This window comes from Hemitrygon akajei, chromosome 12 (genome assembly GCF_048418815.1).
Source record: "Hemitrygon akajei chromosome 12, sHemAka1.3, whole genome shotgun sequence".
NCBI lineage: Eukaryota > Metazoa > Chordata > Chondrichthyes > Myliobatiformes > Dasyatidae > Hemitrygon > Hemitrygon akajei.
Window position 1 is genome coordinate 7,243,878 of NC_133135.1, and position 20,381 is coordinate 7,264,258.

Sequence of the window (20,381 nt, forward strand, 5' to 3'; positions counted from 1 at the left end):
TACCAGGGACAGGGTTCCTCTTGTCCTCACCTACCACCCCACCAACCTCCTCGTCCTTCTCCGCAACTCCCACCATCTCCAAGGGGATCTCACCATCAAGCACATCTTTCTTTCCCGCTCCCACCTTCTACTTTCCACAGGGATTGCTCCCCTACACAACTCCCTTGTCTATTCGTCTCCCCCCACCCCCCCCCCCCCCCACTGATCTTCCTACTGGCACTTATCCTTGCACCTACACCTCCTCCCTCACTACTATTCAGGGCCCAAACAGTCCCTCCAACTGAGACAATACTTCACCTCAGAGTCTGTTGGGGTCATATACTGAGTCCAGTGCAGCTTCCTGTATATTGGTGAGACCTGATGTAGACTGTGAGACTGCTTAACCGAGCACCTATGCTCCACCCACCAGAAAAAGCAGGATCTCCCAGAGGCCACCCATTTTAATTCCACTTCCCATTCCGATATTTCAATCTATGGCTTCCTCAACTGTTGTGATGAGGCCATACTCAGGTTGGAGAAACAACACCTTATATTCCAGTGGGTAGGCTCCAACCTGATGGCATGAACATTGATTTACGAACTTCTGGCAATGCCCCTCTTTACCCTCCAACCTTGCCTGTCCATCACCTCTCTCTGGTGCTCTTCCCCCCTTTTCTTTCTTCCATGGCCTTCTGTCCTCTCTTAGATTTCCCCTTCTCCAGCTCTGTGTCTCTTTCACCAAGCTCATTACTCCTCCCCCTTCTGGTTTCACCTAGTGTTTCTCCCTCCCCTCCCCCCACATTTTAACTCTATTCATCTTTTTTTCTCCAGTCCGGCTAATGGGTCTTGGCCCAAACCATCAACTTTTCCATAGATGCTGCCTGGCCTGCTGAGCTCCTCCAGCATTCTGTGTGTGTTGCTTGGATTTCCAGCATCTTTAGATCTTCCCTTGTTTGTTTTTGAGTCTGGTGACCCTGGTGTGGGTGCTACATAGCCTCCTCCCTGATGGGATGGGGGCAAACAGTCCACAAGCAGGGTGGACAGAATCCTCAATGATGTTACTGGTCCTTTTCCGGCACCTTTCTGTAAATGCGCCCTTGACGGACATCAAAATTCACCAACTGTACAAATTTCACCAATCACAGATGAGCCTTCTCAGAAACCCAAGTCACTTTCAAAAAATCAACAATCACAAGGGTGTGCTGGGGTTGGGGTGTGGGGAGAGAAGGGAGCCTGCAAGTGCTGCCACCAGAGCATTCCCATACTGCTCGGCAGAACACAAAGCACAACAGAACACAGTAAGCCGCAAAACAGAAGCAGAACAAACTCTGTTCTTCCTGCACACCCACCTACAGTCCTCTAAACACAGGACAAGCTAAGAATCATTGTATGGAACTCAAGAATTATTTGAGGGCATAGGTTCAATTCAGCTAAAGTTTAATTGTCATGCTCATGTATTGAATCAGAATTATTATCACCAGCATGTGACGTGAAATTTGTTAACTTAGCAGCAATTCAAAAAAAACTAATGAACAAGTAAATCAATTATATATATTGAATAGATTTTTAAAAATGTGCAAAAGCAGAAATATTTAAAAAAGTGAGGTAGCGTCCAAAGCTTCAATGTCCATTTCGGAATCAGATAGCGTAGGGGAAAAAGTTGTTCCTGAATCGCTGTGTGGCTTCTGTACCTCTTTCCTGATGGTAACAGTGAGAAAAGGGCATGCCCTGGGTGCTGGAGGCCCTTACTAATGGACGCTGCCTTTCTGAGACACTGCTCCCTAATGATGTCCAGGGTACTTTGTAGGCTAGTACCCAAGATGAAGCTGACTAGATTTACAACCTTCTGCAGCTTCTTTTGGTCCTGTGCAGTTGCCCCTCCATACCAGACAGTGACGCAGCCTGTCAGAATTCTGTTCATTTGGGTTATTTAAGTATTTAGTACGCATGTGCACTTTCTGTTATTGGCATGTGCACAGGAGGAGAAAGGGGAATTGTGGGATGTAAAAGTGGCAGGCCTTAGGTATTGAACGAATACGTTGAAAGTAAAGTTGTTTAAACAAAATAAAAACATGTTTTTTGGGCGTTAACAGTTTCTGTCAGTTTCTACTGACAGGAGAAGGGACAAAAGCAGGTTCTGTTGCCTTAAAACTAGTGCTTCGGATAGTTGGAGCTCGTCAGCCTGGGAAGGCAGTTGATCTAAGAGGGAAAACTCTGATTTCAAACCTCTGCTGCCTTACGGCCATACCCAATTATAGGAAAGCCTTTGGGAGTAAACCCTGAGGACAAATCTGGAGCTGGAGTCCCTAAAGCAGTCCGACGTTGCCTTCAACCTCGCTCTGGCAACTCCTGCGACGTGACTAGTGCCAGGCTGTATTGGCCCTTGCCCTTCCCTTGGACAACATTGGTGATGTGGAGAGGGGAGACTTGCTGCTTGGGCAACTGCCGGTCTTCCGTACAACCCTGCCCAGGCCTGCGCCCTGAAGAGGACTGAAGCAAGACTTTCCAGGCGCAGATCCATGGTCTCACAAGACTAACGGATGCCATCATCATCATCAACAAGGATAGCAGAGGATGACTTCCAAATATAGGATCCTACCAGCATTTGACGGTAGCAAGCCTTATGAAAGCTGGAAAAATGAAACTGGAATTTTGACTTGTGTTATGGAACTGAAGACGAAGCAAGGCTTATCTGTTGTGTTGTCGCTTTTGGGAAGAGTGAGAGACCATGAAAGGAATTTTGACGGAAAACTTGAACAAAGATGATGGTATGAATACATAATAAATATACTTGACTCTCGTTTTTTTGAAGGAAGAAGAACATTGGATTTATGAGGTACATTCAGATTTTGACCAAATTTATATTCTAAAAATATGGCTGATTATATTATTGATTTTAAACAAAAGTACAGTCACATTCGTAAATACAAAATGGAACTTCCAGATGCTATATAAGCTTTTAAATTTTTGGACACTGAGTGTCTAGACATAAAGGACAGACAAGTAGTGTTAACTGCACGCACAGAACCTACATTTGCCTCTATGAAATCCGCACTGAAGACGATTTTTAGAGAGAAAGCTACTAAGACAACAGTGGGAATTAATTTGAGTACTTCACTGAGCAGAAACAAGAGGAGAGCAAGCGTAGGTCCCAGAGGGACCAGACAAGGGTACCACTGCCTGGAACAAATCCAATAAACAAGTACAGTAGGAGATCAAAATGTACAGTATGTCAAAGTATTTACCATTAGGCAAGAAACTGCAATAAACCAAACATGTTATGCTAACTGAAGAAACTAACAAATTTGAAGATGTAGAAGAGTGCCAAATCACATTGTTTGTGAAGGAATCACTTACTAATGCAGAGACATTTGAGGCAGCGATTTTGATGATGGAATCTCTAGGATTTGCTGTTATTGTGGAGAAAAATGGTTTGAAAGCTTTGCAAGTGAACTAAATCAGAATGAAATTCCTCATGGCCAGTTGAACTTGTGGCATACCAGGTCAACAATGTCTGAAAGGGTCTTGCCATCACAAGAAAAGCAACCATGACAGCCACTCGCTATTAGACTGCAAGCCTCCATAAACTCAGGCAGCAGCACGTTGCACAGCTGCTTCATTTTCACCACTAGTGAGGAATTCACTGATGATGTAGACCTGCAGTACTTTAAGTTCTTAATGTATAACAGAATCTTACAATCATTAGAGTTATGTTTAAATAGGACAGTACACTTTTTGTTGAACCCACAGAAGCCACTGTAACCAAATGCACCGCCATCTTACTGGAAGTTGAAGCAAATACTAAGAGTTTGGATAAGAGGCAGCTAAATATACAGCCATTCTGTTTGGTATTGAGGAACTGCAAAACAAACTCAATACAAGAATCAATGAGGAAAAATGTGAGTGTGAAAGTGCATGTCATACCACAAAGTGACAAAATTAACAAATCCACTCCAAGCCTCCTTAATGTTGCAAAATTCATCAAGGCCTTTTATTGCTTATGTGTTCTGATAACATTGTGGGTGTGCTATATCGATGCTGGAATATGCGGTGACACTTGCAGGCTGTCCCAACACATCTTCAGCTTGTGCTGGTTGTTAACACAAACAATACATTTCACAGTATATTTTGATGTGATCGATGAATCTGAAGGCTTCTTCACAATCAGCTGACTGTAAGCATTTTTTGTAGAGACCTAGAGACAGACCCATTTGTCATTCAAACTGGGGTTATTGTTGAATTCCTTGACTCCAGGTACCCAGCAATCAGTTTTCATTAAAGACACATTTCCCCATGGATGGAATTAGGGGGGAGCTGTGGTCAAAGTGTGGGTCAATGGGATTAGAGAATATGTTCGGCATGGTCTAGATGGGCTGAAGGGTCTGTTTCTGTACTACAGTGCTATATAACTATTCTCTTATCAATCAAAATTGATACCCAAAATGTTTTGTGACTGTAATTAATTTACAGAAACAAGTTATCACTGACTACACCTGGGAATTTTTGTGGAGAGAAGTTGTTGAAGTTGACTTCCACAGCTTTTTAAATGGATAGCATAAAAAGTGAATTGATTTTATTTCTCAGTTACTTGGACTATACCTCTTCCCACCTTGTCACTTGTAAAAACTGCCACTGCCTTCTCTTAGTTCCTCCATTTCTGCCGCATTTGCTCTCAGGAATTTTATCTCCAGAATTAGTGAGATGACCTTCTTCAAAGAAAAAGCCTATCCTTCTTCCTTCATCATCACTGCCCTCAACTGCATCTCTTCCATTTTGTCCATGTCTGCCTTCACCAAATCCACCCGTCACCCTACCAGGGATAGGGGTTCCACTTATCCTCAACTACCACCCCAGTAGCCTCCGTGCCCTGCACATAATTCTCCGTAACTTCCGCCATCTCCAACAGGATCCCACCAATAAGCACATCTTTCCCTCCCCCCCCTCCACTTTCCACAGGGGTTGTTCCCTATGTGACTCCCTTGTCCATTCATCCCACCCCAGTGATCTCCCTCCTGGTGCTTATCTTTGCAGGCAGAACAAGTGCTGTACCTGCCCCTACACCACCTCCCTCAATCCTTCATGTGTGAGCCCGTTCAGGTCATCTACTGTATCTGGTGCAGCCTCCTATATATTGGTGAGACCCAATGTAGATTGGGAGATGACTTCACCGAGCACCTACACTCCATCTGCCAGAGAAGACGGAATTTTCTGGTGGCCAGCTGTTTCAATTCTACTTCCCATTTTCATTTCAACATGCCAGTCCATGGCCTCCTCTACTGTCACGATGAGGCCACACTCAAATTGGAGGACCAACACCTTATATTTCCACCTGGGAATCTTCCGATCTGATGGCATGGAACATCAATTTCTTGAATTTCTAGTAATTCCCCCCCCCCCCCACCTTCACCATTCCCATTCCCCCTCTTTCATCTTATCTCCTTACCTGCCCATCACCTCCCTCTGATACTCCTCTCCCTTCCCTTTCTTAAACAGTCTTCTGACCCTTTCTCCAGCCCTTTGTCTCTTTCACCTATGAGCTTCCCAGCTCTTTACTTCACCTCTCCCCTTCTCCCAATTTCACTTATCACCTACCACCCTGTACTACTTCCTCCCCTCCCACCTTCTTGCTCTAATTTCTCATCAGAAACTCAAAACTCAGCATGTGTGTGTTCCTTGATTTTATTTGCTGTCTTGTATCCCAGCCCACCACCACTTCAACAGCAGACTGTGCTGACAATAACTCCTTCTCTTTAATAAAATAGTTACGAGAATAAAACAGATCAAGCTCTAATATTTCCAAGATACATCCAGGTTGCTGGTTAAATTAACAATCTGGCACACAGATGAATGGGTCCTTTCTTCAAATGTGATCCTGCATTTTAAACTGACAATTAACAGAATGCATGCATGCGCTTTCCAGTTATTTCATAGACAGGTAAATCTGAATTTTCCAATAGTGCTGTACTAAATGAATGCTACAATGCTCTGACATTTCACTGCGGGATTGTTTGCAATGTACAGCATCATCATAAACAAAGGTTTCTATTAAAAATGTTGATCTGACCAGAGACCATCTTCCCACATTTGTTCATATCACAAGTCAGCCATGGAGATGGGATGAGATGTCTGACAGAAAATATAGTCAATTCATTTGCCAATGCATTTAAGCATCCTTGTTCTATACAAGAATTTGCATTTTCCCGCAATAGGTCACTCAACTTTGTATCTCCTGGACACTAGCAATACCTACATCAGGCTGCTGTCTACTGATTACAGCCCACTGCACTACTTTCTCTACACCCACATCTGTGTGGCTAGGCAGAGCTTAAACTATCTATAAATTTGCAGATGACAACTATTGTTAGCAGAATTTCAGATGGAGATGATGTGGCGTACAGGAGCAAGATACAACAACCTTGTCAGTGTCAGTAAGACTGATTAATTGGTTGTGGACTTCAGGAAGGGGACCACACACCAGTCATCATTGAGGGATCAGCAGTGGAAAGAGTGAACGGCTTCAAGTTCCTGGGTGTCATCACCTCTGAAGAGCTATCCTGGGCTCAACATTCTGAGAGGCAGAGTCAATTCTGACGACGTCAGAGTCCTGACGAAGGGTCTCGGCCTGAAACGTCGACAGTGCATCTCCCTATAGATGCTGCCTGGCCTGCTGTGTTCTACCAGCATGTTGTGTGTGCCCCAACATTTTGATGCAATTTCAGAGGAGGTGTAACAGGGCTATATTTCATTAGGAGCTTGAGGAGACTTGGTATGTCACCAAAAACTTCTGCAAATTTCTACAGATGTACCATGGAGAGCATTCTGAATGGTTGTATCACTGTCTAGTATGGAGGGGCCACTGCACAGGATCGGAAAAAGCTGCAGAAAGTTGTAAACTTTCATCATGAGTACTAACCTCCCAAGCATTCAGGACATCTTCAAAAGGTGATGCCTCAAGGCAGAGGCATCCATCCTTAAGGACCTCCAACACTCAAGACACGCCCTTTTCTCAATGCTTCAGGCTCTTGAAAGCACACTCAGTATTTCAAGAACAGCTACTTCCTCTCAGCCATCAAATTTCTGAATGGACAATGAACACTACCACACTTTTTTTGCTCGCTTTTTGCACTACCTAATTAAATTTGTATATTTCTTATTGTATATTTTTAAAAGTTATGTATTGCAATGAACTGTTGCTGCAAAACAAATTCCATGACATTTGCCAGTGATATTAAACCTGATTCTGTTTCTATAAAAGCAGGTAACTTCCAATATTCTCAAAGTTCGAAGTAAATTTATTATCAAAGTACATACATGTCACCATATACAATCCTGAGATTCATTTTCTTGCATGCATGCTGTCAATAAATTCAGAATAGAATAACCAGAGTAGAATCAATGAAAGAAATCACCAAATTGGACAAGCAACCAGTGTGCAAAAGACAATAAACTTTTTAAATACAAAAAGAGGCTCCTGTACCTTCTTCCTGATGGCAGCAGCAAGAAAAGAGCATGATCTGCGTGGTGGGGGGGGTCCCTGATGATAGATGCTGTTTTCCTGAGACAGTGTTTCATGCAGATGTGCTCAATGGTAAGGAGGGCTTTACCCATGATGGCCTGGGCTGCATCCACTACTTTCTATAAGATTTTCTGTTCAAGGGCATTGGGATTTCCATACCAGCCTGTGATACAGCCAGCCAATACACTCTCCATTACATATCTATACGTATATGTCACCATATACAGTGGCATGCAAAAGTTTGGGCACCCCTGCTCAAAATTTCTGTTACTGTGAATAGTTAAGTGAGTAGAAGATGAACTGATCTCCAAAAGTCAAAGTTAAAGATGAAACATTCTTTTCAACATTTTAAGCAAGATAAGTGTATTATTTTTGTTTTGTATAATTTTGCAGTGAAAAAAGGAAAGGAGCACCATGCAAAAGTTTGGGCACCCCAAGAGATTTGAGCTCTCAGATAACTTTTACCAAGGTCTCAGACTTTAATTAGCTTGTTAGGGCTACGGCTTGTTCAGTCATTGTTAGGAAAGGCCAGGTGATGCAAATTTCAAAGCTTTATAAATACCCTGACTCCTCAAACCTTGTCCCAACAATAAGCGGCCATGGGCTCCTCTAAGCAGCTGCCTAGCACTCTGAAAATTAAAATAAATGATGCCCACAAAGCAGGAGAAGGCTATAAGAAGATAGTAAAGTGTTTTCAGGTAGCCGTTTCCTCCGTTCATAATACAATTAAGAAATGGCAGTTAACAGGAACAGTGGAGGTCAAGTTGAGTTCTGGAAGACCAAGAAACCTTTCCAAGAGAACTGCTCGTAGGATTGCTTGAAAGGCAAATCAAAACCCCTGTTTGACTGCAAAAGATCTTCAGGAAGATTTAGCAGAGTCTGGAGTGGTGGTGCACTGTTCTACTGTGTAGCGACACCTGCACAAATATGACCTTCATGGAAGAGTAATCAGAAGAAAACCTTTCCTGCATCCTCACCACAAAATTCAGCGCCAGAAGTTTGCAAAGGAACATCTAAACAAGCCTGATGCATTTTTGAAACAAGTCCTGTGGACTAATGAAGTTAAGATAGAACTTTTTGGCCGCAATGAGCAAAGGTATGTTTGGAGAAGAAAGGCGTAGAATTTCACGAAAAGAGCACCCCTCCAACTGTTAAGCACAGGGGTGGATCGACCATGCTTTGGGCTTGTGTTGCAGCCAGTGGCACAGGAAACATTTCACTGGTAGAGGGAAGAATGAATTCAATTAAATACCAGCAAATTCTGGAAGCAAACATCACACTGTCTGTAAAAAAGCTGGAGATGAAAAGAGGATGGCTTCTACAACAGGATAATGATCCTAAACACACCACAAAATCCAGTGGACTACCTCAAGAGGCACAAGATGAAGGTTTTGCCATGGCCCTTACATTCCCCCGACCTAAACATTATTGAAAGTCTGTGGATACACCTCAAAAGAGCAGTGCATGCAAGATGGCCCAAGAATCTCACAGAACTAGAAGCCTTTTGCAAGGAAGAATGGGCGAAAATCCCCCAAACAAGTATTGAAAGACTCTTAGCTGGCTACAGAAAGTGTTTACAAACTGTGATACTTGCCAAAGGGGGTGTTACTAAGTAATGACCATGAAGGGTGCCCAAACATTTGCTTCGGGTCCCTTTCCTTTTTTGTTATTTTGAAACTGTAAAGGATGGAAATAGAAGTAATCTTGCTTAAAATACTAAAGAAATGTGTCATCTTTAACTTTATGCCTTTTGGAAATCAGGTAATCTTTTACTCGCTTAGCTATTTACAGTCAGAGAAATTTTGACCAGGGGTGCCCAAACCTTTGCAACTGTACTACCAAGATTCATCTTCTTGTAGGCATTCACAAAACCAGAAAATACAATGGAATCAGCAAAAAAAGATTGATAGAAGACTCGATCCTGATGAAGGGCTTTGGCCAGAAATATTGACTGTTTACTCTTTTCAATAGATGTTGCCCGGCCTGCTGAGTTCTTCCAGCATTTTGTGTGTATTACTTCAAATTCCAGCATCTGCAGATTTTCCCTTGTTTTTGATAGGTTCTTGATTAGTCAGGACGTCAAAGGTTACGGGGAGAAGGCAGGAGAATGGAGTTGAGAGGGAAATAAATCAGCCATGATGGAATGGCGGAACAGACTTGATGGGCTGATTAACCTAATTTTGTTCCTGTGTTGTAAGGTGTACAAATTTTCATAGGTGTACACAGAGAAAATGCAAGAATAATGGTAAGCTAAACAGTATTGCATTTTTCAAGAAATAAAATTTAAGTCAATTAAAACATCAATGAAAATTTGTGAGCTTCCCAGACTCTTTCATGATCTGAAAAAAATGTTGGAATTTGGAAAGGCAATGCCAGAACTACAAGTGGCAAGGAATCTTCCAATTACACTTCATGTTTTGCTGCTTTCAGTCTGAATGTTCCATTAAAGAAAGGACAGCTTCAACAATGCCAAGGCAGCAATATTGTGAAAGACAGGAAGACTGCATTTTCTTTTGACATACAATCAGAAACACTGATAATGAGCCAAAATGACATCCTGGTTCTGCTTCTATCCATTTGTACAACCTTTACCAACCGCTGATGAAAAAGACTTCAACCACTTTCACCTTCATTTCTGAAATCTTTCAAAGTAAACCATTTCAATTACTCTCTTCCCAATTGCCTTAAAAGCCATCTGTTTGGGTTAAATTTCTGTTCATATTCAGAGATGATGATCAAAAGTTTCACCTTATAAACAATTTTGGGTAGTTTTATTTTTACTTGTAAAATGTGACAGACACAGGTATCTCTTGTCTCTTGGCTATTCCTGGAGATGCATGACAACATGGTGGAATAGCAGTTAGCGTCACACTATTAATTTTACAATGTGCTAATTTTAGTAACATCTTATTCTTTTGGGGCTTCTTGTTAAGAGTAAGAAAACAATACATAGAAATATGCCCTTTGCAACAATAACATAGCAGTTAGGGTAAACTATTAAGGCACTGGCATTTGGAAGATTGGGGTCCAATTCCTGCTGGTGTCTGTAAGGATTCTGTACATTCTCCCTGTGACTGCTTGGGTTCCCTCCCACAAAGCAAAAATCTATGAACTAAGCTAAGCTGTGCACATGTTATGTTGGCACCGGAAGTGTGGCGGCACTTGTGGGCTGCCCCCAGCATAACTACAGACTGTGTTGGTCACTGTATACTTCGAAGCTATTACGAGGGGTGATTGATAAGTTTGTGGCTTAAGGTAGAAGGAGGCAGTTTTAGAAAACCTAGCGCATTTATTTTTCAACATAGTTCCCTCCTATATTTACACACTTAGTCCAGTAGTCGTGGAACATAAGGATCTTGGACCTCCAGAAAGTGTCCACAGATGGGTGATTGATGTTCATGGCCTAAGGTAGAAGGAGATGAGTTATACAGCCCTTGTTACATGCACATGCAGTTCAACTCTGAGTGATTATGCAGAAAGTTTGAAGTTAATAACTCAACTCCTTCTACCTTAGGTCATGAACTTATCAATCACCCCTGATGAGTTATTAACTTCAAACTTCCTGCATAATCACTCGAAGAGTTGAACTGCATGTGCATGTAAAGTACATTGAAAAGTACTTTACATTTCAATTGTAAAATTGTTGAAAAGTAAATGTGCTAGGTTTTCTAGGTCACAAACTTATCAATCACCCCTCGTATGTACATGTGACAAATAAAGCTAATCTTTTCAATCACTTTATGTTTTCAAATAACCCGTATCTAAGAAAAGACTCAATGGCATTGGAGACGGTCCAGAGAACGTTCAGAATCAGAATCAAGTTTATTATCACTGACACTTGAAATCTGTTAACTTAGCAGCAGTTCAATGCAATACATAATCTAGCAGAGAGGAAAAAAAATAAAAAAAATAAACAAGACAATTACATATATTGAATAGATTTTTAAAAATGTGCAAAAACAGTAAGACTGTATATTAAAAAAAAGTGAGGTAGTGTCCAAAGCTTCAATGTCCATTTAGGAATTGGATGGCAGAGGGGAAGAAGCTGTTCCTGAATCACTGAATGTGTACCTCAGGCTTCTATATCTCCTACCTGATGGTAACAGTGAGAAAAGGGCATGCCCTGGGTGCTGGAGGTCCTTAATAGTGGATACTGCCTTTATGAGACACTGCTCCCTAAAGATGTCCTGGGTACTTTGTAAGGTAGTGCCCAAGATGGAACTGACTAGATTTACAACCTTCTGCAGCTTCTTTCAGTCCTGTGCAGTAGCCCCTCCATACCAGACAGTGATGCAGCCTGTCAGAATGCTCTCTGCGGTACAACTATAGAAGTTTTTGAGTATTTGTTGACATGCCAAATCTCTTCAAACTCCTCAAAGTATAGCTGCTATCTTGCCTTCTTTATAACTACATCAATATGTTGGGACCAGGTTAGATACTCAGAGATCTTGACACTGAGGAACTGGAAGCTGCTCACTCTCTCCACTTCTGATCCCTCTATGAGGACTGCTATGTGCTCCTTTGTCTCACCCTTCCGTAAGTTCACAATCAGCACTTTCGTCTTACTGACACTGAGTGTCAGGTTGTTGCTGCGCCACCATTCCACTTGTTGGCATTTCTCACTCCTGTACGCCCTCTCATCACCACCTGAGATCTACCAACAATGGCTGTATCATCAGCAAAATTATAGTTGGTATTTCAGCTATGCCTAGTCACACAGTCATGTGTACACAGAGAGTAGAGCAATGGGCTAAGCACACAACCCTGAGGTGCACCAGTGTTGATCATTAGGGAGGAGGATATGTTATCACCAATTCTCACAGACTGTGATCTTCCAGTTAGGAAGTCGAGGATCCAATTGCAGAGGGCAGTAGAGGCCCAGGTTCTGCAACTTCTCAATCAGGATTGCGGGAATACTGAGTATTCAGTATACTGAATATTCAGTATTAAATACTGAGCTATAGTCAATGAATAGCATCCTGACGTAGGTGCTTGTGATGTCTAGGTGGTCTAAAGTCTGAATAATCCCAGGAAGGATGGGTTAACATAGGAAAAGCGTTTGATGGCTCTAGACCAGTGGTTCCCAACGTGGGGCGTACGCCCCACAGGGGGGTAATTTGATTTTTAAGGGGGGCAATTCGAGAATGAGTTATTAACAGTGAATTTTTTCTAGTAAGTGTGTGAGTATGTGTGCGAGTTAATACATATGTGTATATACAGTATGCATACATAAAAATACTTGTGTATGTACATGTGTAATTGCGTATGTAGTGTATATATAGTGTATCAACCATCATTACAACCATCAAATGGCTTTCATAATTAAATTAATTAATTGACTGATGTAGGAAGGAACGAATGAACAAGTCCAAACGCATAAGAAACTCGTACGAGGTCGCGCCAATGCTGCTTTTTGCAGTAGCTTTCGGTTCTTGGTGGTGTGAAGGTGTGTACATTGCGTCATCTCTTTTAAACGGTGTATCTGTCTTTGTATGCTGTAGAAACGAATCAGCATTGTTTTATTTATTTATTATTATTATTTTAATATCACTTAATGTTTTTTTTTACAATTTCTTAGTAATTTCTTCCTCAGAACTTTAACAGTCCTTTGGTTCTTTTATTTTTCTCTTTCATGAATGCCATGTTCTTTGGAAGCTTGTTTAAACCAAGTTAATGGTCTTTTAGGCTTCCTCCAGGTGAATAGGAGTTCACTTTTTGAATAATAAGAATTATATATCACCACAGGGGGCATCAGGATTTTAGAGGTGATTAGGTGGGGCATGGCCAAAAAAAGGTTGGGAACCACTGCTCTAGACCTATAATCACCAGAGTTTAGGAGAATTGGGGGGGGGATCTTACTGAGACTTATCGAAAATTAAAAGGTCTAGATAGATGACATGTGCATAAGTTATTTCCATTAGAGGGGTAGTCCGGGGCCAGAGGGCACAGCCATAAGGATGTCCCTTTACAGCTGAGGAGGAATTTCTATAGACAGAGGATGGTGAATCTGTGGAATTCATTGCTCCAGATAGCTATGGTGGCTAAGTCATTGGGTATATGTAAAGCAGAGGTTGATGGGTTCTTGATTAATTAGGGTGTCAAAGGTTATAAGAAGGCAGGAATTGGAGATGAGAGGGATAATGAATCAGCCACAACAGAATGGTGGAGCAGAGTCAATGGATAAAATGACCTAACTCTTCTCCTTTGTCTTATGGTCTTCCCAAGTGCAGAAGCTAGCATTCCTGATTTAACACCCTCATAAAAGATATGAGCTCAAGTTTTAACAGCAAACACGAGGAAATCTGCAGATGCTGGAAATTCAAACAACACACACAAAATGCTGGTGGAACACAGCAGGCCAGGCAGCATCTATAAGGAGAAGCACTGTCGACATTTTGGGCCGAGACCCTTCGTCAGGACGAAGGGTCTCGGCCTGAAACGTCGACAATGCTTCTCCTTATAGATGCTGCCTGGCCTGCTGTGTTCCACCAGCATTTTGTGTGTGTTGTTTGAGCTCAAGTTTTACTGTTCATCACATTACCAATTCTGAAAAACTCAGCGTTTTAAAAACATTCTTACACCTGGAACAAATATGTATTCAAGGACAACTATCAACTTCCATCTCTGCCTCATTCCTTGCAAATTTCTGAAATGTAACTGAACTTCCCTCGAACCACATGAACAAATAGTGCACAAGTTCCTCCACAGAATCCCATCTTTTTTTTCATTAAAATTGCTCTAAGTTAAAACAAAAATGGCCCAAACTGGTGTCCAAGGAAATGCTTCACTATAAGGTATACAAACGAAACCAAACCTGCAATTGACAGATTTAGTAGGGGTGAAAATTGAGTGTTTTGTATCACCCACCCAATTTTATCTGAGCAAAGAACAAAGTAGTAAAGGCCATTCTGCTGCTTCTGCCTAGTTCCCCAATTCAGTAAGAAACCATCTGATTGTATCTCTCTGATGCTTTTGTGTGGTAACTCAAGGGTGCAACAGTAACAGAGTTTTGTGCGACACTATTTGTGGTGTCAAAATTTCAGAGTTCAATCCCGGCATCCTCTGAAAGGAGTTTGTATGTTCTCCATGTAGAACGTGGGAGTTTCCTCTGGGTGCTCTGGTTTCCTTCCACAGTTCAAAGATGCACTGGTAAGTAGGTTAACTGGTAATGGTATATTGTTCCATGATTAGATTAGGGTTAAGTCAGTTGCTGCTGAGCGGTGCAGCTCGAAGGTTGGATGGACCTATTCCGTGTTGTATCTTGAAAAAAAAACTCCTCAGCACTCTGAACATCTGAAAAAAATAAGCAACCTGGGTGCAGAAATTTCTTCCAATCTTTTCTGAATGGCTGATCTTTCTTTGAAACTGTGACCCAAATTTCTACACATCTTAGCTCTGCATCTACATTGTTGAGCTCACAAGGATTTTTAATTCATCCCGGAATTGTAAACCAAGTATTGAATAGTAACAGATTTCATTTTTTAGTATTCACTTTGTGATGTAAGCATTATCAAAAAGGCAAGCGTTTAGCAGCCAGGATATTTTTGGTCTTCTTGAAATACAGCAGATAGAGAACATTGTATGTACAGGAACAGGCCCTGCGGGCAGCATAGTAATGTAGCAGTTAGCGCTGCACTTCACAGTGCCAGCGATTGGGATTCATTTCTAATGAGTTTGTATGTTCTCCCTGTGGATTTCCTCTGAGTGTTCCAGTTTCCTCCCACATTCCAAAGACATATGAGTTAGGGTTGTGTATATACACAGAGTCGTGGACACAACTCTGCACATCACAGAAACCAGCCTCCTCTCTACGGACTCTGTCAACACTTCTCGCTGCCTCAGTAAAGCAGTCAGCATAATCAAAGACCCCACCCATCCCAGACATCCCCTCTTCTTCCCCCTTCCATCAAGCAAAGGATACAAAAGACTGAAAGCACATACCACCAGGTTCAAGAAGAACATTCATCCTGCTATACAACTGTTGAATGATCATCTTGTAAAGAAAAAACAACTCTTAACTCTAAAATCCACCTTGTCAATGCCTTACACCTTGTTGCCTGTCTGTACTGTAGTTTTTCTAACTGTAACATTTCAAAGACTAGCTTTATTTGTCATATGCACATTGAAGCATACACAGAATGAGTTGTTTGCATCAAATGAGCGAAGATTGTACTGGGGGCAGCCCATAAGCATCACAATGCTTCAGCACCAACATAGAATGCCCACAACTTTTGTACCTTAACCGGTACGTCTTTGGAAGGTGGCAGAAAACCAGAACACCCGGACGAAACCCACACAGTCACTGGGAGAATGTACAAACTCCTTAGGGATAGTAGCAGGAATCGAACTCTAATCAGTGATCGCTGATGCTGTAAAGTGATTATTCTGCATTGTTTTACCTTGTACTGTCAATCCACTGTATAATGAAACGAATATATTTTTTCTTTCATATTTGCATATCTGTGTAGTTGGTTGTCTTTTACACACTGTTTGTCCATGCTGTTGGGTATGGTCTTTCGATAATTCAATTGTGTGTCTTGTACTTACTGTGAATTCCCACCAAGAAAATGAAAATGAATCTCAGGGTTACTTATGGTGACATATATGCATTTTGAACTGTTTGTAAGTTTTCCCCATGTATCTCAGTACATGTGGCTAGTTTACCAATTTACTACATGCTGCCTAACTCCTTTTCAATGGCAAGAGCAATGCATTTGGGGATCATTGCTATTAAGTACGGGGCATGCAATACAGCTGTGGTATACGATTAGTGGGGAGAATGAATCTCACAATAATCCTTAATGACGTGCCCTACACTAAAAAGTAAAAAATAACTTTAAAAAAATGGTGTAAAGCACAGTAGAATGCATTTTAGCCACTATAAATTAAACAACACTGGTTAAAGTTAAGCCGGTTCCACTTTCACAAATTTGCTGCACAAGCTGATATGGTGGTTAAGGTGGCATATGGAGTGTTGGCCTTCATTAGCTAGGGGGCTGAATTCAAGATCGCAAGGTAACACTCCAGCTAGACCATGCTTACAGTATTGTGTTCAGCTCTGATCACCAGGTCTGGAGTGATGTGGAAACTTTAGAGAGGGTTCAGAGGAGATTTCGCAGTGCCTGGATTGGATACCATATCTTATGAGGATAGGGTGAGTGAGTCAGGGCTAAGGAGGATGAGAAGTGAATTGAGGAGCAATAAAAGATGAGCGGTACAGCCAGCTACTTCCCCCGCCCCCCAAAACAGAAATGCCTAATATGAGGAGGCATAATTTTAAGTTGATTGGTGGAAAACTGTAGGGTCTACGTCAAAGGTAGGCTTGTTTACACAGAGAATGGTGGGTGCATGGAACACACTTTTTAAAAATATATTGTACTGTATTGCTGCTGCAAATCTCATGACATATACCACTGATAATAAATCTGATTCAGATTCTGAGTTGGAGGAAAATAAAAACAGCTCAATTACTTGTTGTTAATGACCACCAGTGAAACTGTACACACAGAAATATTACACGTTACCAGTGTTTTTGCTGCTATTAGTCTGCTTCTATCACAACTACACTTGGAATTGAGTAACGTATCAGGAGGGCTTTTAGAAAGAGAGGAAACGATGTGGCAGGGTGAACATTGGATCTTGAGGGTCTCAATCCAAAATGTCAACAGTTAGTTTCTCTCCATCAATAAGAACATAAGACGTAGGAGCAGAATTAAACCATTCAACACACTGAGTTTGTTCTGCCATTCTATCACAGCTGATTTATTATCCCACTTAACCCCATTCTTCTGCTTTCTCTACTTAACCTTTGACGCCATGGCTAATCAAGTTATCAGCCTCCACTTTAAATACACCCAGTGAGTTGGCCTCAACAGCTGTCCACGGCAATGAATTCCACAGATTCACTAACCTTTAGCTAAAGTTCCTCTTCATCTCTGTCCTAAAATGAATGCCCCTCTATTCTGCGGTTCCGTCCTCTGGTCCTAGACTCCCCCCACTATAGAAAACATCTTAACCACATCCACTCTATCTGGGACTTTCAATATTTGATAGGTTTGACATGTTAGTCCCTCCAGCATTTTCTGCATGTGGCTGAAGAAATATACTGATTCGTTCCCCTGTACAATGGCCTAAAGATGGTGACAGAACAAACTTTGAACACAAAAAAGTCTGAAGGGCAATTCAGTAGCAGCACGGCTTAGCCACAGTTATAAACCGTATTTTAGGCGATTTCATACAGAAATATTAGATTTAAATGTAAACTTACTATAGTCATCCCAAAGGAGAGCATATCCAGAAACAAAGACACCACCAATTTCCACATACTGATTTGGCTCGGCAGTAGGCACCTTTTGTCTGTGAAAAATTCTGCTTGCTAAGACTTCCAATTTAACCAGAGCTGATGAAGTTTTGCATGACTCTGGCCCTGTGGACTGGCAACCGATCTGATCCTTTGGTTGGGCCATCTGCCTCTTTGGGCGACATTAAAGTCTTTTATAAGAATTAATAACTACCAAATGTGTCGCACATTACAATTCTAAAAGTAGCTGGGGTCGAAATTGAGCAAACTTCCTGTCTGTAACCAAAAGATTGCCACTCCAATCAGCAGTTTGACCACGCATCGAGCTACTTCTGCACTTTCCTGTTGATGTGAAACAGCATTAATTCATAATGTCCACTTAAATTCACTTAAAAATCTATTTTTATCAATCAGGTTCAAATTTTTTGATTTTAAAACTATTCTAAAGGTTGAAATCTCTGAACATTCATTTATTTTTTTTAAAAAGTGGAAAAGTTTAAGCTAAAACAATACTTCCTGTATGTGAGTCTGTGAGAAACCACAGAACTTTCTGAAAATACTTCAGAAATATTCATAGCCCACATTACACCAGTCATAAAGATGATAAACTTTTTCTCAAAATCTCTTCTCTCTGAAAGATGAAGACTCCTGTTTAGGTGCCAGCAGATATCCTGTGATATTTTCCAATCGTTCAACTTTTTGCAAGACTTACAAATCAAAGCCCATTTCTAGGTTTCATTTACGATTCTCACAGCATGAAGAACGAAGAAGAATGAAGGCCAATGAAGAACGACAATCAATATTTAATCCCAGGTTAATTTCACCCCCCTCCCCCACTCAAATTCAAAGTTCAAAGTAAATTATCAAAATCTATGTACAGACATAACTGTTAAAGCACAGGAGTATGTATTGGCTCCACCCAAGTGCTATCTAATCAATCCCACTCCCTTAATCCTCATTCTCTCCTTCTAGCTCCCTTCTGAATATTCCTTCCCTTCGTCCACCATCAACTCTGCTCTCAAACGCATCTCTCCCATTTCCCGCACATCTGCCTTCACCCCATCCACCTGCCACCCCACTCGGGATAGGGTTCCCCTTGTCCTTACCTACCACCCCACCAGCCTCCAGGTCCAACGTATAATTCTCCGTAACTTCCGCCACCTCCAACGGGATCCCACTACCAAACACATTTTTCCCTCCCCCCCCTTTCTGCTTTTCGCAGGGATCGCTCCCTACGCAACTCCCTTGTCCACTCATTCCCCCCCCCCCCCATCCCTTCCCACCGATCTCCCTCCTGGCACTTATCCTTGTAAACAGAACAAGTGCTACACCTGCCCTTACACTTCCTCCCTCACCACCATTCAGGGCCCCAGACAGTCCTTCCAGGTGAGGTGACACTTCACCTGTGAGTCGGCTGGTGTGGTATACTGCGTCCAGTGCTCCCGGTGTGGCCTTTTATATATTGGTGAGATCCGACGCATACTGGGAGACCGTTTCGCTGAACACCTACGCTCGGTCCGCCAGAAAAAGCAGGATCTCCCAGTGGCCACACATTTTAATTCCACGTCCTATTCCCATTCTGATATGTCTATCCATGGCCTCCTCTATTGTCAAAATGAATCCAAACTCAGGTTGGAGGAACACCTTATATTCCTGCGGGGTAGCCTCCAACCTGATGGCATGAACATTGACTTCTCTAACTTCCGTTAATGCCCCTCCTCCCCTTCTTACCCCATCCCTGACATATTTAGTTGTTTGCCTGTTCTCCATCTCCCTCTGGTGCTCCCCCCCTCCTTTCTTTCTCCTGAGGCCTCCCTGTCCCATGATCCTTTCCCCTCTCCAGCTCTTTTGCCAATCACCTTTCCAGCTCTTAGCTTCATCCCACCCCCTCCGGTCTTCTCCTATCATTTCGCATTTCCCCCTCCCCCCACTACTTTCAAATCTCTTACTATCTTTCCTTTCGGTTAGTCCTGACGAAGGGTCTCGGCCCGAAACGTCGACAGCGCTTCTCCCTATAGATGCTGCCTGGCCTGCTGTGTTCCACCAGCATTTTGTGTGTGTTGTTGTTTGAATTTCCAGCATCTGCAGATTTCCTCGTATTTGCCCTTCTGAATATATTCATCTGTTTTGCATCAACTGTTACCCTGGCAGTATGCATTTAGGAACAGCTTCTTCTCCATCAGATTTCTGAACGGTCCATGAACATCTTCAAAAGGTGATGCCACAAAGACAGCATGCATCTTTAAAGACGAACCCCCACCTCCACCCCAGGACATACCCTCTTCTCATTACCACCAACAGGTAGGAAGTATAACAGCTTGAAAACAAACAATGTTTTAGGAACAGCTTTTTCCCTTCCACCACCAAATTTATGAACAGTCTATGAATCCATGAACACTACACTCACTATTTTGCTCTTTTTGCACCACTAACTTTTTAAATATATTTCTTATTGCTACTTAGTAATTTTAATGTATTTATTTATTGGTTCCTCAAGATTGTTATAACCTAGAGACAAGTTCCCACTATCTATTAAATGCTTCCAATGACGTGCATCTCACATAGCCTCTGAAAACCAAGTCCAAC

General features: G+C 42.0%; 1 protein-coding gene across 4 annotated transcripts in view; it reads right to left on the reverse strand.

Moving 5' to 3' along the window:
- prkacba (protein kinase, cAMP-dependent, catalytic, beta a) overlaps positions 1 to 20,381 on the reverse strand; it is a 239,603-nt gene that overhangs the window by 91,892 nt on the left and 127,330 nt on the right. For 2 of the 4 annotated variants that reach the window (XM_073062540.1, XM_073062539.1), the window contains exon 1: positions 17,763 to 17,976. The exons of the other annotated variants lie outside the window; for them this stretch is intronic. In XM_073062540.1, the coding sequence (XP_072918641.1) occupies positions 17,763 to 17,961 (199 nt within the window). In that variant the 5' untranslated portion in view covers positions 17,962 to 17,976. Of the gene's footprint in view, positions 1 to 17,762; positions 17,977 to 20,381 lie in introns of those variants that run through there. 4 annotated transcript variants of the gene reach the window in all.